The sequence below is a fragment of the Orycteropus afer genome, unplaced genomic scaffold (genome assembly GCF_000298275.1).
Source record: "Orycteropus afer afer isolate SDZICR_OR568_19922 unplaced genomic scaffold, OryAfe1.0 scaffold00282, whole genome shotgun sequence".
In the NCBI taxonomy this organism is placed as follows: Eukaryota; Metazoa; Chordata; class Mammalia; order Tubulidentata; family Orycteropodidae; genus Orycteropus; species Orycteropus afer.
This window is the reverse complement of record NW_006921869.1, coordinates 1,530,855-1,557,182: the sequence shown is the minus strand read 5'-3', so window position 1 is coordinate 1,557,182 and position 26,328 is coordinate 1,530,855. Positions and strand designations below refer to the sequence as shown.

At 44.7% G+C, this 26,328-nt stretch overlaps 1 protein-coding gene across 1 annotated transcript in view; it reads right to left on the bottom strand.

Moving 5' to 3' along the window:
- Window positions 1–26,328, bottom strand: part of GRIP2 (glutamate receptor interacting protein 2) — a 62,099-nt gene that overhangs the window by 23,159 nt on the left and 12,612 nt on the right. Inside the window, exons 2-11 of the mRNA XM_007950613.1 lie at window positions 10,003–10,083; window positions 9,633–9,768; window positions 8,601–8,746; window positions 7,834–7,920; window positions 7,207–7,282; window positions 5,943–6,088; window positions 4,638–4,785; window positions 4,358–4,527; window positions 2,972–3,100; window positions 2,461–2,610 (exon numbers count right to left, since the gene is read on the bottom strand). Coding sequence (XP_007948804.1) covers window positions 2,461–2,610; window positions 2,972–3,100; window positions 4,358–4,527; window positions 4,638–4,785; window positions 5,943–6,088; window positions 7,207–7,282; window positions 7,834–7,920; window positions 8,601–8,746; window positions 9,633–9,768; window positions 10,003–10,083 — 1,269 coding nt within the window. The remainder of the gene's footprint in view (window positions 1–2,460; window positions 2,611–2,971; window positions 3,101–4,357; window positions 4,528–4,637; window positions 4,786–5,942; window positions 6,089–7,206; window positions 7,283–7,833; window positions 7,921–8,600; window positions 8,747–9,632; window positions 9,769–10,002; window positions 10,084–26,328) is intronic.

Here is a 26,328-nt window from a genome sequence, read left to right as displayed (position 1 = left end):
CTCATTTAAAGCATATTTCTATGGTTTTTAGTATGTTCACAAACTTGTGCAATCATCAACACAATCAATTTTAGAAAATTTCATCATGTCTTAAGAAACTCTGTTCCATTTAGGTGTCAACCCCCCTCCCCCATCTCCCCATTTTCACCAGCCCTAAGCAACCATTAATCTACTTTGTGTCTCTTTACCTATTCTGGACATTTCATATAAATAGAATCACACAATTTGTGGGCTTTTTGTCTCTGGATTCTTTCACTCAGTATAGTGTTTTCAAGGTTCATTCATGTTGTAGTTGTTTCAAAAGTCCTTTTCATGGCCAAATACTATTCCATTATATAGATACACCACATTTTGTTATCCATTCATCAGTTGAGGGACTTTTGGGTTGTTCACACTTTTTGGCTGTAATGAATAGTGCTGCTATGAACTTTCATTACTAGTTTTTATATGAAAATATGTTTTCATTTGTATTGGGAATATACCTAGAAGAGAAATTGCTGGGTCAAATGGTAACTCTATGTTTAACTATTTGATACATTATTTTTAATGGATATTGTTTTATATTCCAGTCACAAAACACATTCATAGTATTATTACAGTTATTAAGCCCTGATGGTCAGTGGTTAAGCATTTGGCTGCTAACCAAAAAGTTGGTAGTTCAAATACACAAGCCACTCCACAGGAAAAAGATGGGCTTCCATAAAGATTTAGAGCACTGGAAAGTCTGTGGATCTGTTCTACTATGTCCTACAGGGTCGCTATGAGTCACTATCAATTGATGGCAATGAGTTTTTGAGGTTTTATATACTAAATAAAATTTACTGCTGCATTTCATTCTATTACTAATTATATACCATTGTATCTTTATGTATTATTTTATTACATATTATATTTTATATTACACACCACAATGTATGTCACATATTATGTTGTTATGTGTAATATGTTATTAGGTACATTTTTTTTTATTATTATATTCCCAATAATAGGAATGGTGACTGGTACATAACAGAAAAAAAAAATTCATTGCTATTGAGTCGATTCTGACTCACAGCGACCCCCTTTGGGTTTCTGAGGCAGTAAATTGTTACAGAAGTAGATTGTCCAGTCTGCCTTCCGCAAAGTGGCTAGTGGGTTTGAAATGTCAACCTCTGGTTAGCAGTCAAATAACTTAGGCACTACATGCAATTAATTAATTAATTGCTATAATCAACAATAATAATGATAATACTTTATTAACCACTCATCCTAGGAAGAGGACAGGCAGGGGGTCCCAAGAACTCCCACCCTCCACATTTCCCAGTGCTATGAACTGCATTTCTGTGCTTCATCTATTCACCCCTAACTTTGGTCATTGGCAAAGGTAGATTTTATCTCTCATCTGACTCTGAAATCTGCTTCCTTTTCACTTAGGCTTCCAGGAGGCTTGGAATCATATTTATCTCCTTTCAGATGCCAAATGACCTATATTCCTCTCCTCCCTCACCTGGCTCAATCCCAAACCCCCAAAGCTTGACCTTCTGTCATTCCTGGAGACCTGTACAGTTCACATGGCAAGAGGCTAGGAACACTTTCTCCATCAACCAAGGAAAGGTTCTTCCAGGAAAGATTTAAAAATTCCAGGCATTCTCATTACTTTTACCACTTCTACATGTCCCCTGCATTATAATTCATAACTATTTGCCTTTACATTGATTCACATTTTTTAAATACATAAGTACCTTCATTTCAAAGGGGAACTATATATAGCAATCATAAGTACACAGAAATATCTATAAAGAAAAGGTAACTGGAAATACTTATCCAAACAAAATAATTCAAACAGAAATGATTAAAATCTGGATAGACAGTCTCAGTCCCGTGTGTTTTTGTCTTAGAAGAAATTAACAAATGTAAGAAAGGTGGTAAAGATACAGTAATATCACACTGAGAGTTTCTCCTGGAATAGATCGGGGCAGAAAGAAAGGATAATAAAGTGGAATTATTGTGCAACTTTTATGCAAATCTAAAAAGACATCCTTATGGTGGTGCAGGTTAAAGTATGGCTGCTCACACCAAAAGGTCGGCACTTCAAACCCACCAGCTGCTCCATGAAGGAATAATGAGGCAGCCTGCTTCCATAAAAATTTACAGGCTAGGAAACCCTATGGGGTAGTTCTACTCTGTCCTATAGGGTTGTGACGCATCAGAATTGACTCGATGACACAGTGGGTTTTGGTTGGATTTCTACCTCAGGACACTTCACACAACCTGATGGGAATTTTTTATTTAAAAAAAAGCTAGAAGTACTAGTGTATTGTAGGTATGCCCTTGGGCAGTGCACAGCCTGCCCAACCATGCATGGCAGCCTGGTGTATCACTCATGTTATTTAATACCTTCTCCCAGAGCCATGACCAAAATACCCCTCATTCTTAATAAACCTTGCTTTCAGGCCTGCAGATGGCCCAAAAGGAGCTTACGTGAGCTTTTGTGCTCCCTTCTTCGCTGCCTCCTCCGCCCCACTGTGGTCCGGGGGCTCATCGGCTGGGCTCCACGGGGAAGAGTGCTGGGGTTGGCGCAGGAGAAGGCGTGGTTCATGGTCGGCGAGGAAAAGGGAGTCGAGGACAGGGCTGGGGAGATGAGGGCACAGCCCCGTGAACCCTAGCTGGGCCCCTTCACCTTGCCCCACAGTGGATGCCAGGAAGCCACCCCAGTATAGGGAGACTTGGGGAAGCCTTCACCCTTTCACCTCAACTAACTACTTGCTGCATGACCTCAAAGAAGTCTCTTTTCCCCTCTAGGCCTCATAGACCTGGTGAAACCCAGCTATCAGGGGCAGGGACACATCGCAGCCACTGACATGCTATAGGAGGATGGGCAGGCCCCCAGATTTCTCTGCATTTTGGGTTCCTCCCCTATAACAAAGGCACTGCTCCCTCTCTGGGGAAAGGTAAGAGGGACTAGGTGAGCAACAGCAGTCAGGCATGTTACATCTGCTCTGGTCCTGGCTGGCCATTGTGGCCCAGGTGGGAGTCCTGCAGTGGCCGGGGGGCCGGGGGCTGTGGCAGGAGGGCATGCAGGGGTCCCAGCGATGTGGCTGCTCACTCTTCTGCATCTTCACTGTGATCGGGGAGCAAGAGGAGAGAGAGGTACAACAGGCATTAGACCAAGCATGCCTGGGATGCCCCCATCTACACCATGAAGGGGAAAGCAGGGACCAGCAAAGAATTTTTCCTAAGCCAAGTGCTTCCAAGTTCTGGTCACCCAACATGTGCCAGTACCACGTTCAGGACACCAGCTACAGCATCTTTACTCAGCCACATGACAGTGTGGGGTGGGGGAGGCACTGACCAAGGCCCATTGTGAGGATTTATTTGAGCCTACGTAGCCTGGCTCCAGAGCCCTTGGTCAGCTACAAGGAGGAGTACAGTTGGCTGGCAGCCTCCAGGTACAGTGCCTTCGGGTCCAGCCAAGGCAGTCCCAGCCAGTGACAGCACAGTGGAGGGTGGAAGAGGGTCATGAAGCCTGGCCATTTCTGTCCCATACTAAACTTTCAGTGGTAATTTATGCTCCAGGGCAGTCTGTTGGGTCAGCTGAGGCTGGCTCAGATCTGGCTCCGCCTCCCTGCTCCTGCTTCCTCCCCGGAGGTTCAAATCCACCAGCTACTCTTCAGAAGGAAAATCAGGCAATCTACTTCCGTAGAAATACTGCCTCAGAAACCCAAGGAGGGATCACTATGAGTCGAACCAACTCAACGGCAGCGAGTTTGGTTTTGGTATTAAATTCCTTAAATCAGTCTTTAGTGAGTTTGCTTTGGTTTTGCCCCCAATATGGAACATAGTTCTTCTCTAACAAACATGGGGTCAAATGCCTAGTCACACAGGGAACCTCTTGGAACCCCTGGCACCCAGCTTCTTGGAGGCTCCCTGCTCCAAGCTGAGAACTCTGGCTTCTCATAGAAGGGGCTTTAGCATCTCCCTACCTGCTCAGCTGCCTCCTCTGGACCCACCAAGGGTCCCAAGCTCACCCTAGGATCCAAGATGTGAGTATCAGAGAGCACAGAAGTTCTGTCCCCTCCTTCAATCTAGCCCTTATACTTTGATTAATGCAACCAGCATTATAACCAGCTTTGGAAACATTCATGATAGCAGACTATCAACTCAAACCCCTAAGTTGTTCCTCTGCCATATTACCCCATCCTCAGCTGCCGTAAGTGACAGTTTCAGCTTCCCTGTATAACTGGACATTTGTTCCAGTCAAGTTTACTCTGGTAAACTGAGCCTACCCAGGATTTTGATCTTGGGACTCTCAGGCCTCAAGCACTTCCTCCCCACCAGCCCTCAGGTCTCATCCTTGAGGTCCTCCCAGGGGACCCACCTGCCTCTGAGGGCTTGAGGGGCCTCCGACTTTGGGGTGCAGGCAGGATCTCCAGCCGCACTTTCTCTGAGACGTTGGACAGGAGTTTGGTTGCCTCTAGCAGTGAGCAGTGCTCCGTGCTGGTGCCATTGATAGACAGGATGTGATCTCCAGCATGCAGCGTTCCGCTCCTGGCCAGGTGGGGAGTAGAGGGGAAGGCTGGGCCAGGACGGACAGAACTCTGGGCCACCTCTCAGACAGCCCCCCAGTCCCCCGTAGCAGCATACAGCATGTGCCCAACCTGTCCACCACGCTGGCCGGCTTGATGCGGTCGATGGTGATGACTGACTTGTTGCGGTGGGAGCATGTGGTGAGCGAGATGCCCAGGGTGGAGCCTGGAGTCTTGGTGATCTCCACCATGAAGGGCCCTGATGCATTGGTCACTGTATCTGGCACCATGAAAGCAGAGGAGAGCTCAAGATGCAAATACTGAGGGCCTTCCTCCCCAGCCTAACTGCCATCTCCACTTAATCCTCACTACCAAGGAGGGATTATTACAACCATTTTATAGACAAGAAAACTGAGTGTGGAGAGGTGAAGGCCTTGTCCAAATTCACCTGGCCAGCCAGCAGGAGAGGTAAGGCTGGGATGCAGGGCTGGGAGATTCTGCTTCCAGGGCTGTGCAGGAGAATAATTTGCTAGCATTTATTGAGCACCTGCTGTATGCCAGCTACAAAACTGTAGCACCCACTACAATCCCACTCTGTCTCAGAAAATGGCACCACCATCAGCTCAGCCAGTTGCTCAAACTCAAAAGCTTAGTATCATCCTTAATACCTCCTTCTCTCCTCTGCCATGTTCAAACCACCAGTAAGTCAGGTCAGCTCAAGTTTCATCATATTTCTCAAATCTGACCCCTCCTCCTCACCTCCTCTGCATGCTGCCTGGATCAGCCTCCATTATTTTTCACTGGGAGGGCTGAAGTTGCTTCCTACAGGTCTCTGGGCTGCTACCTCTACCCCTCCCTTTCATTCTATTCTCCCCATGGGTATTAAGTCAGATCACTGAGATTAAAAACCCAAATCCTCAGAGGCCCACAAGGCCTAGGAGGTTCTGGCCCTGTGACCACTCTTCCCTCACCTTCTCCTACTCTCCCGCTCAACTGCTCCAGCCACAGCAGCCTCCTCACTGCTCCTCAAACATGTCTGCCAGGCTCCTGCCTCAGGGCCTTTGTATTTGCTTTTCCCTCTGCCTGGAATGTTCTTCCTGCAGATATCCATATAACTCACTCACTCCTCTAGCTAATAAACAGCATCACCTAACTCTTCCCATCTCTCTCTCTGCCATCCCACATACTCTATTTTATTGATTGTATTAACTATCTGCCTCTCCCACCAGAATGTCAGCTGCCAGAGAACAAAGACCTCATCTATATTGTTCAAGTGCGTTCAACAATGTCTGGCACATAGTATTATTGTTCAGAGGCTCAGAGAGGTGCCCAATGCCTCAGAGGCTTTGCAGCAGTGACTGCTCCCACTGTGTACCCACTGGTCCTTCCTATTCCTGGGCCTCTCTTGTCCCAGCCCTCACCCTTGGGCCCACTCACCAGGGGTGGCCACGTCATATTCCACCTGGAAGAGGGCCTCGTGGCTGCACTGCTGCAGGGTGGCCAGGGCAGCAGCATGGCTGGCCCCATGCAGAGGGACACCATCGATGCTAAGCAGCCGGTCACCTGCCTTCAAGGAACCCTCCCTGCAGGGAAGGGCCACACACACTCAGGCACTAGGCAGGTGGGGTGCAAAAGACGAGCACAGGGTGGGAGAGGATGAACGTGTGAGTGGGTGAATGAATGGAGTAGGAAATCAAGCCCTGGTTGGGACAATGTGACACCTGCCCACCTACCCAGTGCCTAGTCCAGGTACAGATTCGGTCCCAACTCAGCCCTCACATGTCTAAGCTGGTGAACCTTTTGAGGTCACGCATACCCTCTTGCCCTGGGGGAAGAGGAGAGTGCCAGGGCCTGGAGGAGATGGTAGCCCCACCAGGGCACACAGCATGAGGGGAAGGCCCCTCCCTAGTTTATTAGCAACAACTCTGGCCTGGTGACAAATGGGCATGAGAAAGAATTCAGCAGAGATCCCAGAGGAGGGGCCTCATCTTGAGTTCACCTCAGTTCAGGTCACATCGCCACCCAGAATGCATGCTCCGACAAGTGGCCAAAGCTAATCTGGGAGTTTCTATGAATAGCTCATCACAGAGCCCTGTCCCAACGGCAGATTTAGATTTCCAACAAGGCCATTCCTGGCTTCTCTTAAAATGGCCAGGAATCTCCTGCCTGGGAGGTCAGGGGGTCAAGGGATGGGAACTGGCCATGTTCCTTCCCACATTCTCTCTTCCTGGCCCTTCTGGGCCAGACCCAGGCAAGGCAGGGCAGGGCTAGGCAGTGCAGCCAGGAGTCAGGAGACTGGGTTATAGATAGTCACAGTAATGGTGGACAACCTGCCCCCAAATCTCTCACAGCAACTCTTAAAGGCTACAGTACTGGACTCATTTCAAAGATGGGAAAAACTAAGGTCCAAGGCATGGAAGAGCAACACATGGAAGAGCAGCAAGGCTTGCTCCCTAACCCCACCCCTGTGACAATAGGATGTTGGGGAAGAAAGATGTTGGCATCTTTTTCATCTGGGGTTTAGTCCTGGTTCCACTCAGTAATTCCCTGAACAACTCTGGGCAACAGTGTCCCCTTCTCTGGGCCTAAATCATTCATCTGGGGAATGGGCATAATGGCCCCCATTCTGCCTTCTTCACAGGGGAGTGGTGGAAGTCAGTGCAGTGCAAGGATGTAAGGTTTCTTCAGGCCCAGTACTCACCTGTCAGCTGGGCCACCAGGCCGCACATAGGTCAGGACAAGCGGGCGGGACTTGTGCCCTTCTTCATGGGCACCTCCTAAACAGAATTGAAGAAGAAGCAGGAATCATCTACCCCATCCCCTTTCCTGAAACCTGGAGGCCCTGCCCCAGCCCCTGAATAGGATCTCTCAATAAAACCAGTTTAAGGACCTTGTCCCTACTCTCCACGGACCATCTTATGAGACACTGAGACACTAACTATAAATCGGTACTTGGAAGAAGGGGTAGGGAACATACATGAAGTCCTCTCTATAAAATGGCTTGCTTCCCTTCCTGTAATTTCATCCTCTTTTCCTTTTTGCCCTAGCTGCTAGGCAGTTCCAAACTTAGTTCTCAGTCTCTTAGTAGTAGGTTTCACTATTTTTTTCTGCTACAACTAACTCCCCTTACTCCCTACCCCACCATCACACTTCATCACTTAGCAATTGTTTCCATCAACATTTGACTTAATGGTCCCAGTTCCCCTAAATTCAGAAACAACATATTAGTAAAACAAAACAAAAATTCATTAAAGCAAAATAGAACACAAACAAAATTAGCATTAGCCCTCTTCCTGCCCCTGACCCTAAGGGTGACTCTTATACTGACCTCTGAGGACAAAGCCAAAGCTATTGCCCTCCTTGTAGAGGGAAACATCCACTGTCTTTGAAATGATCCCTGGGTTGTTCTCTGAGGCTGGGGAGAAATGGAGGACTCCTTGAGTCGCTCAGTCACTTATCCAAACCAGTAGATGCCCAGAAGCCCATTCCAAGAGAGTTGAGTGGCCAGTCATAGAAATTATAGGGAGGGTAAACCCTTTCTTGTTTTATAGATAGGAAAAGTGAGGCTTAGACAGACCCTCTTCCTAATACCTAAGTTAGTCCACCACTTAGAAAGACAATCAATGGCAGAACTCCCACTCAAATCCATGGCCAGTTCAGGCTGAGACCAGTATTTAATTCCAGACAGATTAGTTAAATTTCAAGACTTAAGACCAACTTTGAAAAGTCAGAGCTAGGCCACAATACTCAATGCAGGGTGGTGGAGTGTGGGGGTGCAGTGGGAGGGGGTGACAATTTATTCAACCAATGTTCCTTCCTAAAGGAAAACCTCCCTCACCCCACCAAAGTCAAGGCATCTGGAAACTAAATATAAAAATGGCAATGGGTTATCAACAAGGCCCCACCACCTCCTGGTGACACCATACCACAGGTGCAGGCAAAGCCCCTAGGAGAAGTATGGATATTTGTGGCCAGTTTCCTGGTGACACCCATCTCATCTGGCATGACCCCCACCACCCAGGCCCCGGTGAGGAGGCAGCTGTGTCCACCCACAACCGAGGCAGTGGAGAAAATATCCCATCCAAGGGCACCCACCGGGCGGGGGCAGCTCATACTCCACCTCCAGCACCACGCGCTCGCCCACATTCTTGAGCAGGGTGATGATCTCATCATGGCGGAGCCTGGTCAGGTGGATCCCGTTCACTGACCGAATGTAGTCGCCCACGTTCAGCAGGTCACTCCTTGGAGTGCAGATGCCAGAACACACACAAAGTAACAAAGACAGCTCAATGAACTCCTCCACATGCCTGCATGGTGCTGGCATCCACACCTGTCTTCTGCTTAATACTTAGGATTTTTGAATGCCCATTTTACAGATGGGGAAGCTGAGACTCAGAGAGGGTTCTAACCTAGACCTGTCTGGCACCAAGTCCTGCCTTTCCACTAGGGCTGGTCTGTCTGCTTGTCTTGGCACTATGGTACCGGATAAGTCCACAGAATAGACAGACAGATCATTCCCTTCTCTGCTGTTCCCTAATGTTCTTCCTGGATTTTCACCACTAATCTTCCATTTTGTTCAACTGGACATTTATAAGGCCCTGCACCAAGTGCCCACAGAGGCAATAATGAAGAGGCTAACTCTAAGATCCCCAAGAAGCTCACAGTGTAAATAAGTAGGAGAGGGAAAATGACCGGGGAACTCCAAGCCATGTATGCAAAAGCTTGGCACAGGGCTATCCAAGCAGAGCCAGAGCAGCTGCCTAGGGTCAGGAAGGCTTCTCAGAGGTGGTGACTGCTATGTTGAGTTTGGAAGGATGAATAGGCGTTTGCCAGGAAGATACTGTAGGGGTGGGGCAGGTAGAAGGAACTTCATATGCAAAGGCCTGGTGAGTGAAGGGCACTGTGGCCAGGTCAGGCTCTTGTGTAGGGAAAGAGAAGACACTGGGCAGTCCAGAGTTCAACTGCATGTATTTTCTGCCTGGACATCAAGCTCTTTGGCTCCCCTGGAAACAACCATCTAAAGTCCTTGAACGTTTTGCTTAAGGTCCTAGTGCATTTCCACCACCCCTGGGCCCCCACATCGCCTCCTCATCCCCTTCCTGCTCCCTCATCAAACCCTTTTCTCACCTGGCTGCGAGTCCTCCAGGTCTTAGGTTGGAAACCCTGGGCTTCCCATCCTTGTCAGTGCCCCCTGAGATGGTCAGGCCCAGTGTGCTGCCTTCTTTCTTGATCAGTTCCACCATGGTAACCCCTCGGAACTCCTCTGCCGATTGATAAGGGAGCTGAGCAGGCAGTATGGGGACAAACTGGGCTCACACTTGTTAATCAAAGGGCTTGACTGTATTACATTGGGTCATTTCACTTCGTTTTTACAGATGAGGGTCAGAGAGGTGAAGTGATTCGTTCAAGGTCACAGGATGAGCTAGTGGCAGAGCCCTGATGAACCCAGGTCTCCCTGCCCCTCCAGGACAGAGAAAGAAGGGAGACCCCCCCTTACCTGGAATGCTCTGTCTGCGGCACACCAAGGTCACATCAGCCCCTCCTGTATCCTTGCCTCCTTTGGAGTAAGGCCCATCATCTGCAGAAGACACAGGGAAAAGAGCTCCTGAGCTCAGCTTTCATCTTCATCTGGCAAATCTCTTCCATTTAGGGAATCTCTCCATTTCATGGACGTGACCTGTCAAAGGGGATCTTTCCTGCCCCAGCTCCATCTGATTTTCTGCTGGGGGGATTCCTGTGGCTACTTCTCTCAAAGAAGGCTCAGTCCCTTCCCTTGGGTTGAACCACATTGTTCTGCACACCTACTAAGTTGTGGGAGCTTCACAACCATTCTGTGGTTAACCATTTTGACACCCCCATGGATGGTATTATTATTACAGGTAGTACTATTCTGCTGTGCACATAAGGAAACGGAAGCTCAGAGAGGGACAACATATATCCATGGTCACACAGCAGGTGAGCTGTACAATCTGGATTAGAACTCAGGTCTGCTAACTCTACCATCCAGGGTTGTGCTCACACACCTGCTGGGATGGGGAGCTCCCTCACACGCAGGCAGCCACTTCAATATGAGATTGCAGAATGTGAGCGAACTCAAACTGGTGTGGTTCTGAATAGTACTTCATGAGGACTGCGCTTTACAATTGACAGGGCACATTTTCAAACATTCTAGGCAGTCCAAGATAAGTCGGTCTCCCTTAGCTTTAGTTCTAAAAAACATTCTCCCATTATTTCTTCAAATATTGCTTCCCTCATTCTCCCTCTTTTGAAATGCTTAATAGATGCCCTTTGAGCCTTTCCACATTTTCTTCCATGACTCATAACCTCTCTCTTATTTCCTGTCTCTCTTCCTCTCTGGGACGTGCTTAATCTGTAATTAAATCTGTCTTTTAAGTAACTTGCTATGAAAATTTTCACATATTGCAAACATAAGGAAAGTAGAATAATGTAATACAGAGGTTCTCAAAGTATGATCCCTGGACTAGCAGCATCAGTATTACCAGGGAACTTACCAGAAATGCAAATTCTTTTTTTAACTTTGTTTTGTTTAACTTTCTATTGTGATTTGGGTGAAACTTTTACAAAACAGATTGGTTTTACCTTTAACCGTCTGTGCACATTTTGTTTTGTGACACTGGTTACATTCTCCACAGTGTAACAGCTTTCCTCCCACTTCCTCTCTGTGGTTACCCATTGCCTGTGTCCCTCTTGCCTATACATTTCTGTCTCCCAAATGCTGCCTTTCTCATCCCCCAAGGTTGATTGCACCTCTCTGGTATAATTGTTCACCTTGTACGCCTGTCCATTGTTTGGCTGAAGGTTAAGCCATGGGAGTGAGTCCAATTCTAGGCCCAAAGGGTAACTAGGGGCCACAGTCAGAGGTTTCACCAGTCTCTATCAGACCAGTGAGCCTGGACTTTTTTATTCCACATTTTTCTCTCACTCTATCCAGGATCTCCAATTTTGGTCCCTAGAAATGCAAATTCTTGAACCCTACATAGGATCTCCTAAATTAAAAACTTTTGGAGTGAGGTCAAGTAATCCGTGTGTATATTTTACTGTATTAACAAATAATTTTCTCTATTTTTAAATTCATATACAATAAAATTTACTCTTTGTGAAGAACTAAGAGTTTTAGAAAATGCCTTGTAACCACCATCTCCACCATCAGGTTTTGCAACATTTCCACCACCCACCCCCAAATTCTCTCGAGATGCCTGTTTGTAGTCAGCCCTTCCTTCCATTCTCAGCCCCTGGAAACTTGATCTCCTTTTCAGTCTCTGTAAGTTTGCCTTCTGCAGAATGCTTTATAAGTGGAATCATACAGTAAGTTGGCTTTTCAGTCTAATTTCTTTCACTTAGCATTATTATTTGAGGTTCATACATGTTGTTGTGTGTATTAGTTGTTTGTTTTATTGCTGAGTAGTAGTTCATTATATTGATATATCACAATTTGTCCAGCTATTCACCAGGTGAAAGACATTTTTCCAATTTTTGGTGATTTTGAATACAGTCATTATAAACATTATTATACACGTGTTTTTGGGAAGCTCTGGTAGCATAGTGGCTAAGGCACTTGACTGCTAACCAGAAGGCTGGCAGTTCAAACCCACCAGCCACTCCTCAGAAGGAAGATAGGGCAATCTACTTCCGTAGTGATACTGCCTCGGAAACCCAAGGAGGGGTCGCTATGAGTTGGGTCCGACTTGATGGCACATAACAACAACAACAACACGTGTTTTTTGGAACATGGTTTTCATTTCACTCCATACTACTCAGGAGTAGGATTGCTGGGTCATAGGGTAAAACAAACCAACAAATAATTAAAAAAAAAAAAAAAAGTTGCCGTGGAGTTGATTCCAACTCATGGCAACCCCAAGTGTGACAGAATGCAACTGTGTACCACAGGGTTTTCAATGGCCGATTTTTTTGGAAGTAGACCTTCAGGCCTTTCTTTAGAGGATCATTGGGTGGATTCAATCTCCAACCTTTCAGTTAGCAGCCAAGTCCATTAAACATCTGCACTATCCAGGGATTTCTGGATACATTGAACTTTAAAACAAACTGCCAAACTGTTTTTCAAACTGGCTGCACTGTTTTACATTCTCACCAAAATGTGAGAGAGGTCTAGTTGCTTCAGAACCTTATCAACACTTGATAATGTCAGTTTTGTTTTTTTGCTTTTTATTTTAGTCATTCTAATAGGTGTATAGGAGTGTTTCATTGTGGTTTTAACTTGTATTTGCCTAATAACTAATAATGTCAAGCACACTTTGGGTGTTCTTCTTTGCCAACAATATCTGTGGTAAAGTGTCTATTCAAAGTGTTTGCCCATTTTTAAATTGGTGTGGTTTTCTTTATTGAATTTTTATACATTCTGGATACAAGTCCTTTGTCAGATATAATAATAATCTGTGTTTTGAAAGGCTCTCTAGGTGATTCTGTGTCACACTAAAGTTTGAGAACCACTGAGTGCAAATTTATCCAATATCTAGCTTTAATAATTATTAACACTTTATCATAATTACACCAATATTTTCTTCTATGTTAAGATATTTTGAGAAAAAACCTCAGCTGAATGAAATTTTACCTGTAAATATTTCAGTATGCATCTGTGGAAAAATGGGAACATACTTCCTACATAACAAAAATACCATCACCACATCTTAGAGACTTAAAGTAATTCTTTAATTTTTAACTTAATACCCATTCCATGTTCAAATATACCATCTCTAACCTTACAAAATAAAATAATTCCTTAATTGTTAATCTAATACCTAACCAATATTCAAATTTCCCCAATGAGTTCTTTATTTTAATAACTATATTTTTTGTTTTTGGAAGCTTCATTTCTCTTTTGCTTATCTCAATTCTGTTTTCATATTTTGCTCTTTCTTTTTCGTTTTGCTCCTTGTATGTTTCTAATCCCCCCACTCATCTGTCAGTTTGTTGTATTGTTGTGTCTTGTGTGTTGCTGTGAGGCTATGCCACTGGTATTTCAAATACCAGCAGGGTCACCCATGTGGACATATTTCAGCAGAACTTTCAGATTAAGACTAGGAAAGAGGAGGGAGCCTCCACCTCTCAAAGAACTGGCCAGTGAAAACATTATGAATAGCAGTGAAACCCTATCTGATACATTATTACTGGGAAACTTTATGAATAGCCCTGAAACACTGTCTGATACAGTGGCAGAAGATGAGCCCCTCAGGTCAGAAGGCACTCAAAATATGACTGGGGAAGAGCTGCCTCCTCAAAGTACAGTTGACCTTAATGATGAGAATTAAGAAAAGCTTTCGGGACTTCCGTTTGCTGGTGGGGTATGACTCAAAATGGGAAGAAACAATTGCATAGATCCATTAATAAATGGAACATGGAATGTATGAATAATGACTGTAGGAAAATTGGAAGTGGTCAAAAATGAAATGGGACACATACAAATTGATATCCTAGGCATTAGTGAGCTGAAATGGACTGGTTTTGGCCAAATTGAAAAGGAATGGTGTGACATTCATTGCCATAAAGAATGCTTCAAGATCTGTCCTAAAGTATAATGCTGTCAGTGATAGGATAATATCCAAGCACCTACAAGGAAGACCAATTAATACTACTATTATTTGAATTTACACACCAACCATTAAAGCCAAAGACTAGGAAACTGAAGATTTTTACCAGCTTCTGCAGTCTGAAATCGACCAAACATGCAATCAAGATGTATTGATGATGTACTGATGATTAGAATGTGAAAGGTGGAAACAAAGAAGAATCACTGGGAGTTGGAAAATATGGCCTTGGTGATAGAAAAGACACCAAGGATTGCATGATACAGCTTTGCAAGACCAATGACTTATTCATTCCAAATACTGTTTTTCAACAACATAAACAGTGGTTATACATGTGGACCTCACCAGACGGAGTACACAGGAATCAGATCAACTACATTTGTAGAAAGAGGCAACGGAGAAGCTCAATATCTTCAGCCAAAATAAGGCCAGGAGCTGACTGTGGAACAGACCATCAATTGCACATATGCAAGTTAGAGTTGAAGCTGAAGACAATTAAAACAAGTCCACAAGAGTCAAAATATGACCTTGATTATATCCTACCTGCATTTAGAGACCATATGAATAATAGATTTGACACACTGAACACCAATGACCAAAAACCAGACTAATTGTAGGATGATATCAAGAACATCATACATGAAGAAAGCAAAAGGTCTTTAAAAAGACAGGAAGGGAAGAAAAGACCAAAATGGATGTCAGAAGAGATTCTGAAATTTGCTCTTGAATGGAGAGTAGCTAAAGCAAATGGAAGAAATGATGAGATAAAAAAGCTGAACAGAAGATTTCAAAGAGCAGCTTGAGAAGACAAAGTCAATTATAATAATGAAATGTACAAAGATCTGGAGTTAGATAACAAAAAGGGAAGAACATACTCAGCATTTCTCAAGCTGAAAGAACCAAAGAAAAAATTCAAGCCTTGAGTTGCAATGTTGAAAAATTCTATGGGTAAAATACTTAATGATGAAGGAAGCATCAAAAGAAGATGAAAGGAATACAGAGTCACTGTACCAACAAGAATTGGTTGATGTTCATCCATTTCAGGAGATGGCACATGATCAAAAACCAATGGTACTGAAGGAAGAAGTCAAAGTTGCACTGAAGGAATTGGCAAAATAAACAAGGCTCCAGAAATTGACGGAATACCCATTAAGATCTTTCGACAAACAAATGCTGCACTGGAGACACTTACTCATCTATGTCAAGAAATTTGGAAGACAGTTATCTCACCAACTGACTGGAAGAGATCCATGTTTGTACCCATTCCAAAGAAAGATGATCCAACAGAATGTGGAAATTATCAAACAATATCATTAATATCACACACAAATAAAATCTTCCTGAAGATAATACAAACACAGTTGCAGCAGTATATTGACAGGGAACTTCCAGAAACACAAGCTGGATTCAGAAGAGGTTGTAGAATGAGGGATTCATTGCTGATGTCAGATGGATGGATGTTGGCTGAAAGCAAAGAATACCAGAAAGATGTTTACTTGTTGTTTTATTAACAATGTAAAAGCAATTGAACTGTGTGGATCATAACAAATTACAGATAACATTGAGAAGAATAGGAACTCCAGAACACTTAATTGTGCTCATGAGGAACTTGTACATAGATCAGGAGTCTGTCATTCAAACAAAACACGGGGATACTGCATGGTTTAAAATCAGGAAGGGAGTGCTTCAGGGTTGTATCCTTTCACCATACTTATTGAATCTGCATACTGAGCAAATAATCTGAGAAACTCAACTATATGAAGAAGAACACGGCATCAAGATTGGAGGAAGACTCATTAACAACCTGCAATACACAGACACAACCTTGCTTGCTGAAAGTGAAGATGACTTGAAACCCTTACTGATAAAGGTTAAAGACTGCAGTCTGCAGTATGGATTACACCTCAACATAAAGAAAACAAAAAGCCTCACAACTGGACCAATAAGCAGCATCACAATAAATGGAGAAAAGATTAAAGTTGTCAAAGATTTCCTATCACTTGGATCCACTATCAACACCAATGGAAGCAGCAGTCAAGAAATTAGAGTATTACACTGGGTAGATCTGCTGCAAATGACCTCTTTAAAGTGCTTAAGTGCAAAGATGTCTCTTGGAAGACTAAAGTGTGCTTAACCCAAGCCATGGTATTTTCAATAGCCTCATATGTATGTGAAAACTGGACAATGAATAAGGAAGACTGAAGAAGAGTTGATGCTTTTGAGTCATGGTGTTGGTGAAGAATATTCAAAGTACCATGGCCTGCCAGAAGAACTAACATGCATGTCCTGAAAGAAGTGCAGCTGTAATGCTCCTCGGAAGTGAGAATGGTAGACTTCATCTCACCTACTTTGGTCAGGTTGTCAGCAGGGACCAGTCCCTGGTCCCTGATACCAGGTGTGGTAAAGCAGAGGGTCAGCGAAAAAGGGGAAGACTCTCAATGAGATGGATTAACACAGTGGCTGCAACGATGGGCTCAGGTATAGCAAGGATTGTGAGAATGGTGCACAACCAGGCAGTGTTTCGTTCTGTTGTTGCTATGAGTTGGAGCCAACTTGATGGCACTAACAACAACATGTTTCCAATCATTTTAAATATTCATATATTTTTCTACTTTCTCAAACTCTTAAGAGATATTTCAACAGTTTGCAGTTTGGACTCTCATAGTGGATTGTTTCCTCACGTGTTTGGTAATTTTTAGATCATGAGATCATCTTTAGCGGAGTTTCATCTGAGGAATACCTACTCAGCCTGGTTGAGGGCTTATCTCTGCAAAGTCCAGAGACTTTGCACTTCCTTCCCCTAGGTCCCTGACAATGTTTATGTTAATTCATTGGTTCAAGGATCCTCGAACCATGGGAGTAACATAAATTCTAACCTTCAACAGAAACAAAGGGCACACTTTGGATCACAAATTCCCAAAGCCAAACTGAGACAAACAAATTTTAACTTTACCTTACTGGTAGATGGATGGATATTTTCCTGGTCCCCCCTTTCACTCAGGGTGTATCTGGCTTTATTCTGGGGTGTCAGTTCCAACTAGGAACGGTACAAGACATCATATCGTGTGCCCCTGAGTCATTAAAATCTAAGCCATTGGTTACCAGACCAGCAAATACTCCCATTCCTGCCACCACTCCCATAGGGAAGGCTCACCATCAGCTTACACTCATCTTGCTGGTTTTCCATTTTCTCTTCATTGAAAATCCATTGAATCCATAAATCAATTTGTGGAGATCTCACATCTTCACAGTAATGAGTCTTCCAATACATGAAAGTAGTATATTCCTAAATTTATTTTTGTTTTCTTCAATTGCTATCAATGATATTTTGTGTTTTTTATGATAAAGGTCTTGCGTCTGTTTCATTAAAACTATTCTCAGATAATTGAAGTGTTTTAATGCTATTATAAATTGTATTGTTTTCAAATATCATTTTCTAATTATTGGTTGCTGATACATAAAAGTAAAATAGATTTTACATTCTGACCATGTTAAATTCAGCTATTAATTCCAGTAGCTCTTCTGTAGGTTCTTTTGGATTTTCTGCATACATAATCATGTCATCTGTGAGTATGACAGTTTTATTTCTTACTTTCTAATCTTTATACTGTTTATCTCTTTTACTTACTGTATCGGACAGTGTGATACAAAGTTGATAGAAGTGGTTATGTAGATCATACTATCTCATTACAGATCTCACCCTGTTCATTTTTTATGTCTATAGTTTTCCTTAAGGAGCTCTGGTAGCACAGTGTCTAAGGCATTTGACTGCTAACCAGAAGGTTGGCAGTTCAAACCCACCAGCTGTTCCACGGAAGGAAGATGGGACAATGTACTTCTGTAAAGATTTATGGCCTCAGAAACCCAGTAGGGGTCTCTATGAGTTGGAATCAACTCGATGGCAGTGAGTTTTATTTATTTTATTTTTTTGTTTTTTGATTGTCTTCCTTAACTCTCCTGTGAATTGATCTGTGGTTTCAAAGGAGTGTGAAGCTAGAAGGTTTTCCGGTTACCTGCTCCATAATAAATGCTAGCCTTCTTGCTACACCCCCTCGTTTTATACACTATGCATTTTCCAGATTCTCTTCCACGATCTGACAGGAGTGGGGAAGGGAATTCACACATTATGTACCAATCATGTCCTGTACATGCAACCCACACTATCTTACTCACTTCTTACAATGACCCTGGAGGAAGCAGGTGCTATCGTTGTACCCACTTGACAGATGAAGAAATGGAGGCTCAAGAGAGAAAGTTCTTGGCCAGTTGGTGTCTGCAAAGAGCAGGACCAGGCTCAGGTCCCTTTGCCCACCCTACCCTATACCCCTGACTCCCTTGTCCAGTTAATTCTTTCCACATTTCTCATTTAAGCTGCCTTGCTCAGCACTGCACTGGATGGGTAACAGCAGGAGCTAATGTTGAAAAACCATCTAACTGGTGAGCTCTCCCATGTATCCTCAGGACCACCCCTTTCAGGAACTCTGGACTATCCTGGCCTCCTTCCTCAAGCTGGCCTCACCTGAACCTGCGTATGAACCATCTTCCCAGATCCCCACTACTCCCCCAACACACACACACATACATACACACACACAAAATGCCACCTTTGAAGAAGAGCCCTCATGCAGCCCCACTTGGCCTAGTATTAAGAGAATGGGCTCAGGGGTTGGCCAACCTTGAGTGGAGATGCTGGCTTAGCCATTTACCAGTTGTGAGAATGGCTCTCTGCTCGAGCTTCATGGTCATAGTAAGACCTAACTCATAGATAGGACTCACTTCTCTTGCTCCTCACACCTTAGGTAGGGGTAGAATGAAAAAGCAGGGCTGGGTTAGAATCATCCCTGGAAGGGGGTAGAAGACACTCATCTCATTGCAGCCCAGTTCTTGTCATCAGATCAGGGTTTACCCAGGGCTGGGTCAAGATCAGAACTCAGCCTGAGCCAAGTCAGGGTTCAACTTGAGATCAGGGTCAAGGCTCAGTCAGAACTAAGAACGAGGCTCACTCTACTGCAGGATTCTTAATCTTGGCACTATTGACACTTTTTGTCCAATAATTCTTTGTGGATGGGTCTCCCGTTCCTGGCCTCTAAATACTAAATACCAGTAGCATCCCCTGCCCCAGTCGTGACAATCAAAAATGTTTGTAGGCATTACTAAATGCCCCTTAGGGGAGCAATATCACCCTCTTCCCCCAACTTTGAGAATCACTGTTCTCAAGTCAGGATCAAGGCTCAGCCTACGTCAGGACTGAGGTTTAGCTTGAGATTCAGGGGCACAGTTCAACCTGGATCAGAGTCAGAGCCTGGCTCAGGGTGAGGCTTAGCTTAGACCAGAGGCAGGGCTTAGCCTGGGACTGTGGAAGCCTGAGAGCCTTCACCACCTACAGGCTCTAGCCTCTGAGAAACCAGCCTAGCTCCCCAGTCACTCAATCTGCCATACCAGGACTAGGCTCCCTTTATTTGCCAGAAGCTGGTAAATAACAAATCAAACTGCATTTAAGCCCAGAATCATTGTCTGGGCCCTTGGGGTTATACCCCAGCAGCTCTGCTCTCCAATACCCAACCCCAGGCCCCACGTTCACATCACCTGCCACTGATTCAGGCAACACCCCATTGAGTATAATGCCTCCCATTACAGTTCCCTAATACGCACTTCATTTAGATTCAACAAGATGTTTGTGAGCTAATAAAATGAAAAGGGCTGGATTCTATCAACTGTGTGACAATGAATATCTCTGGTATTTCATGTGGGCAATCTTGGAATTAAAAACTGTCTTATCCTGTGCAAATTAGAGTCTACCATTGGAACATCCAGCTGGCTCCTCTTCATCCTGGGAGAGACCATAGATAAGTTTAGTGTCTCCAGGTTTGAGAGGAAATTATCTCTTAAGGAAAGGACAAGAAACCTGTGGACCAAGTTCTTCAAATTCAGAGAAGGAGAATCATAAAGAATAGGCTTGGAACAACAGAGAGGTTAAAGGTGATCGCCCTTATATGGCCTTTCTCACCATGGTCTTGTAACTCCCACCAAACTATTGGTTGGAACTATGCTAACCAGAAGCCTGGCGGTTCAAACCCACCAGCCACTCCTCAGAAGGAAGATTGGGCAATCTACTTCCGTAGTGATACTGTCTCAGAAACCCAAGGAGGGGTCGCTATGAGTCGGGTCAGACTCGACGGCACATAACAACAACAACAACATGCAAATAAGGTGCTTGTGACCCACCAAGGGGACTGACTGGACAGCTTGCTAACAATGCAAGTAAGGTGTATGGAACCCTTATGAGAGGATTGGTCAGCATTGCCATCCTTCTAGGCTTACAATGAGCCAACCCATGGGCAGGAAGAGGGGCCCTCACTATCATCAACAGTGAGCCAGAAGTGGAGTGCCTCCTTTGGCCTTGAGGTCTCTGTGCTTAGAACCTCCTGGATCTAGGAGACAAAGAGAGTGAGAGCTGTAACATCAGACATGGCACGAGATGATAAGAAGCAGTGGCAGAGAAAATGTGGGAGCAGAACCAGGAAACCAGTGCAAAGCAGCTACCTTGGGCATTTTGATTCCTGGAGCCAAAGAGCTGAGTGCCTTTGGGCAGGAGGCTTCCTGGCAGAGAGGGGTGCCTCTGGGTACTTATCTGTGGAGCTAAGGAGCTTTGTAACATTTGCTTGAGCAGGCAGAGGCCAGCTCAAGTGGGGCCCAGGGCCAAGAGAGGAAGCTGTTCTCAGGGGGCAGAAAGGAGCCCTGCATGGCTGAGAGGAGCTATGAGAGCTGTCCTACACTGAAGAAGAGCAACTTTGCCTACATGCATCCTGATCCTGATCCCAGGTTGTATGTAGCCTGTTGATCCTGGTCCCAAGTTGTAACCTGTTATTCCCTAATAAACTCCATAACTATAAGTTTGGTCTGTGAGTTCTGTGTGGTCATTGCAATGAATTATTTTACTGAACCCAGCGGAGAAGCAGAGAGTGCCATAGGAGGGACAGCTGGTGTCAAAATTGGTAAAGATAGGTGAGAGGAGGTGTATCTAACCTCCACTTCATAGAAATCAGCCTTGGCCCAATGTTAATGATTATTCTCCCCTCCTTGTGAAGTTAGAGGAGGTCAGAAGATGGCCCCACACCATTCTTACAGGTGAAGTTCTGAGTCCTGATATTAGAAATGAAAGATTCAGAAACCTAGAAAGGGAAGCAATGGAATCCCCAAACACTAGACTCTGAAGAAATAGATTCTAGCTGCCAAAGTGTAATAGTATAGACAGATTAGAATTTCTGGGAGACAAATATGTGTTGTAATCTGAGTTTCATATTAATCTTGTTCAATTTAAACATTGCCTTACTCTGCTACTTGTAGCCAAAATCATATACCAATCCTGCCCCTGCAACCACATTCCTACAATCATAAAGCCAAGACAAGAACAGGGCAGGACAATTGCATTCCTTAGATCATGAGACTAAGGAAGAGACACTGAAAACAAAATAATGCAAATATAAATTTACTATTTAAATGACCCTTCCTAATAACAGGCCATTCTTTTTTTTTTTTTAATTTTATTTTGATTTGGGTGAAGATTTACAGAGTAAATTCACTTTTCATACAGCAGTTCACATATACTTTGTCTCATGTCATTGACCAAAATTTACAATGCAACAGCTCCCCTCCCACTTCCTTCCCATAGTTACCTCTTCCCAGTGTCCATCCCTCCATACTCTTCTGCGCCCTGAGCTGTCTCCCTGTGCATAAGCAGCCCTTCCTTCTCCCATGATTGTTCTCTCCAGGGTGTGTGTCTACTTGAGGTAAATGTTTAACTCACTTGCCTGTTCTTTGTTTGGTTGGAAACCACAGGTGTGGGTTCAATCCTAGACCTGAAGGGCAGCTAGGGGCCATAGTCTCAGTGGTTTCACCAGGCTCTATTGGACCAGCAAACCTGGTCCCTGCCTTCTTTTTTTTTTTTGCCTCCAAATGATTTTGAGTTTTGTTCCACATTGTTCTCCCTCTCTATGCAGGATCTCGTACATCCCTTCCAAGTGGATGACAGTGGTAGCCGGGCACCATCTAGTTCTTCTGGTCTCATAGTTGTATAGGTTGCAGATCAGATGGTGTACCAGTCGCTAGGACTGATTGTTTCCATTCATTTGGTTTTCTTCTTTCTTCTTGACGAGGAGACACCCATTGTTGCATCTAGATGGCAGCTTGCTAGCTTTTAAGATCCCAGTCGCTACTTGCCAAAGTAGGAGGTGGAACAATGTTTTGTATAGTATGTTATGCCAATTGAGCTTGATGTCCCCAATAACAGGCCATTCTTGAGATATCTTCCAGCTCACTATCTGTGGCCAACATTAACCAGTTTTGGAGCCTGCACACCCCTGCCCCTCCTTTGTCACTTGAACTAAGATGGCCAACCCAAGGTGAAACCAAGACTCGAACCAAAGGCAAACAGCAGACTGTGCATAGCCTGAAGGAAGCTGAGGAATTTATCACAATCTTGTTCTGCTTCCTGACCTTTGCAAAAGGATCTGGATTTCATGAATACCTGCCTGCACAAAGTCTTTTTAAATAATGTACACCACGGCCTTAACAAAATACTACTATAAAAACCCCTAGCCTATAACGTTCGGGGAGACACACATGGTGTTGCCTCTGGCCCTGTGTGTCTCCACCTTGCAAGGTTACTCTCCTCTTACTAAATTTCTCTCTGAGCTACAGCTGACTTTCTAGTCATTATTTCAGAACCCAGTCTGCAACAAAAGGAGAGGAATGATTTCCTTGGGTGTTTCCAAGTTTGGTTTTGATATGGTTGCTCCTCCCCCTTCCTTCTCCCACCATTCCGGTTTTGTTCCCATGAACTATATTTGGTGGCATGAGAGCATCAATAATGGTGCTGGGATGGGCTGCAATGCCACACTTAGGAATAGCTGAGGGTATAAGTCTGTTTGACTCAACACTGAGCAGCCTTAATTCCCGATTGTCTTCAATTTTGTGCCAGCTATGGGTTCAGGTTGTGAGCCATCTCTCCTACCAGCTGTCGGTCAAGATGTATGTATCGGGGGTTGACTGTGTGCTATAAACTGTGTGCAAAACAAGAATCAGTGGGTAATAAGCAAGGACTTGAAAGACTCTTCTCTAGAGAAGGCGTGTGTGTGATCACTCTTGGAGCCCAAGAGGCCACTGTGGATGGGTTTGTTGCATATAATTACCAGAAGAGGCTTTTGAGTATTAAAGACCCCCTCCAATATCTGGAAAGGCATCCATCAAGAATGCTACCAATGTTTGCTGATGTCTCTTCAAAGAGGACATAGAGCTCCATGTTCACAAATATCATTGGGTGGAGAGAATGAGGCAGCACTCAAACCCAAGGTCAAAGCAGAGCCAGAGTTACCAATATGCTGTGTGACCAGAGTCTGTCCCCATCTCTAAAATGGGGAAATCTCTCCCCGTCAGCCCTGGCTCTGACCAACCCGTGTGTTTTCTCCCAGGTTTGAGACGTCAAGGGTATTACTTTATTTATAGACAGCCCCATGGGGGTTAAGACCCCTGTGCTCCTCCCTCAGAGAACATGCTTACTCTCTCTCTCCCCCCACTTTCCTTTTGTGTTCTGGGACCTAGTAATTATATGCTTAGAAATGAAGGCTTTTCAAAAATATCTTTCCAACCAATTTTCAGCTGGAAACATGCATAAAAAAATAGAGATATTTTTATCTTTTTTTTTTTTTTTTTTTTTTATCTCCTCCTTCCAGCAATGGGCAATTATGAGCTTTGGCCTTCAGTCAATGCGTCCTGTAAGAACTTGCTTCAGAGAGAAATTCATTTCCGTAGTGATGCCAGCCAGTCCCCTGATGAATGTGGGTCTGACATTTAGGGTAGCAGCAGGAGGGGGAAAGGCCTATCAGAACAGAATAAGGGCCTGTACACCTGGTACCCAACACCAAGCTGGGGCTAGGGTGAGTGGGTGGGTTCCTTTTTTATTTTAATTCTCATGCAATAGTCGCTAATTTGCCTTCATTATCTCCATCTCCCTGGGCCCCAGGGAGCTATTGATATTTGACAAAAGGGAAAGGAAGTCAGCCCCTTGCCAGGCTGTCTTTGCAAAGTCTTGCCTAAGTGGGGTGGTAGGAACCAGCATGGTCTGGGTTGGGCTGCAAACACTGTGTAACTGATGCCTAGTTCTGGGGCCTCAAGCAGGGAGCATTCATCATCTAGGAGTGGCCACTGGACAGCAAACGTCCAGAGGCCAGAGTTGGGACTGACAAGAAGTAACTGCAGTAATGGTGAGCCACCAGCCCCTGGCCCAGCCCCTGCCACTTGTCCTGCCAGTGAGGAGAAGGTGCCCAATGGCTGTCCTGTGGCCCAATCTTCACCACTGCACATGGGGGCCCTGGTCATCAACAACTACTTCCAACCCTGGCTTGACTGCCACCACCAACAGATTACTCACTACTCAGAAGACATGGTTGGTGTGGTGGAAGAGAAGCGTGAACTAGGAGTTTGGCCAGCTTTGATTGATTCTAAATCTGCAGCTGACTGGCTAAGGGATCTGGGACAAGTCACTTCTCTCAGAGCTGCAGGTTTCTTTCTGCTCTGCAAAATAAGGGTGCTAGCACCTCAAAGGGGTTCTGGTGGTATAGCCGTTAAGGCATTTGGCTGTTAACCAGAAGTTCCACAATTCAAACCCACCAGCTACTCTGTGAAAGAAAGATGGAGCAGTCTGCTTCCATGAAGACTTACAGCCCTGGAAACCCAATGGGATCGCTATAAGTCGGAATTGATTCAATGGCAGTGAGTCTGGTGTTTTCTCTTTTTTTTTTTGGAGTGCCTACCTCAGAGCCCTTGGGAGCTCTGGTAGCATAGTGGCTAAGGCACTTGACTACTAACCAGAAGGCTGGAGGTTCAAACCCACCAGCCACTCCTTGGAAGGAAGGTTGGGCAAGCTACTTCCATAGTCATACCGCCTCAGAAACCCAAGGAGGGGTCGCTATGAGTTGGTTCCAACTGAACAGCAGTGTGTTTGGTTTGGTTTTTGGTTTTCTAACAGCAGTTCCTCTAACCTTGATGCTGACCAGATACCCTAAAGGAGGCATTCTTCTTTCTCTGAGGTCTGGCACATACAGGATAGCACAACTATTCCCAGAGGGTCTTTCCACTGTGGTCAAACAGATGCAAGACCTGATATCTTATACCCATTGGTTCTTGATGCACAGCATTATTGACAAATCTTTGCACAGAACCTCCAGGAAATTGTTTTATAGCAGGTTACCTGAAAAATCTGTCCTGCCATTGTCCTGTGACCATCCTATAATAAACTGAAGCACACATACACTTGCAGTTGGGTACCCTTAACCAATCATATAATCCCACATATGTGTTATCCACCTATCCCTACTAAATCCTTGCTTTTAGATATCCTGCCTTTAACTCCCTTGATTATCTCTAAGCCAATTACAATTTTATAACTTTTTGTTCTTGTTCCAACTGTGCAAAAATGTTTTCTTTCTCATTGTCTGGTGAAGTGGTCATCTTCACTCTGATTCTAGATATCTTCCTGGTCTAAATCATTTCTATCCCTCAATAAACCTCTTTTGCTTTTACTTAAGCAGACTCCATGATGTTGCTCCATGACACCCACGTTATAGATGAGGAAACTGAGGCACAGAAGGTTAAGGGAACTGCTTGACTATGGAGAGCCATAGTCAAGCCCAGGCCACCTGGCTGGAGTCTCTAAGGGACCTGGTTCCGCCCTCTAGGTCCCATCCTGCCTACCCTCTACCCCACAACAGTCTGGGGGCTCAGGGTCAATGCTTGCAGTCCTGAGGGAGTAGCCCCAGCTCCTTTGGCACTCCTCACAGAATGCTGCCCCTCTGGCCATCACAGGCTGGAATGGGGCACAGAGTTGGACAGAGGTGCATCGAAGCCAGTTACTGAATGACCTCAGAATTATAGTCCCAAAACCCACGTGACCAGCAAGCCAGAAGCCAGCCTTTATGGGAAGAGAAACATGGAAAGATCAGCTTGACAACAGGGTGACCCCTCCTGCTAGTGAATAGATTTTTGGGGGCAGTGGGGGGAAGAGATTCAAGAAGAAATAGATCAATGGATTAAACCATCAGAAGGCTGATTAACTCAGAGACAAGGGTTGCAGAAGAAAAAGAACGTTATAAAAGTAGTGACCCTCAAACTTAAGGGCCCTAATATTTGGTATAAATAGACTACCAAGCATAATTCAAAATGCACCAACAGCAGAAGAGAAGCCAGATGATTGGGACCTTCTA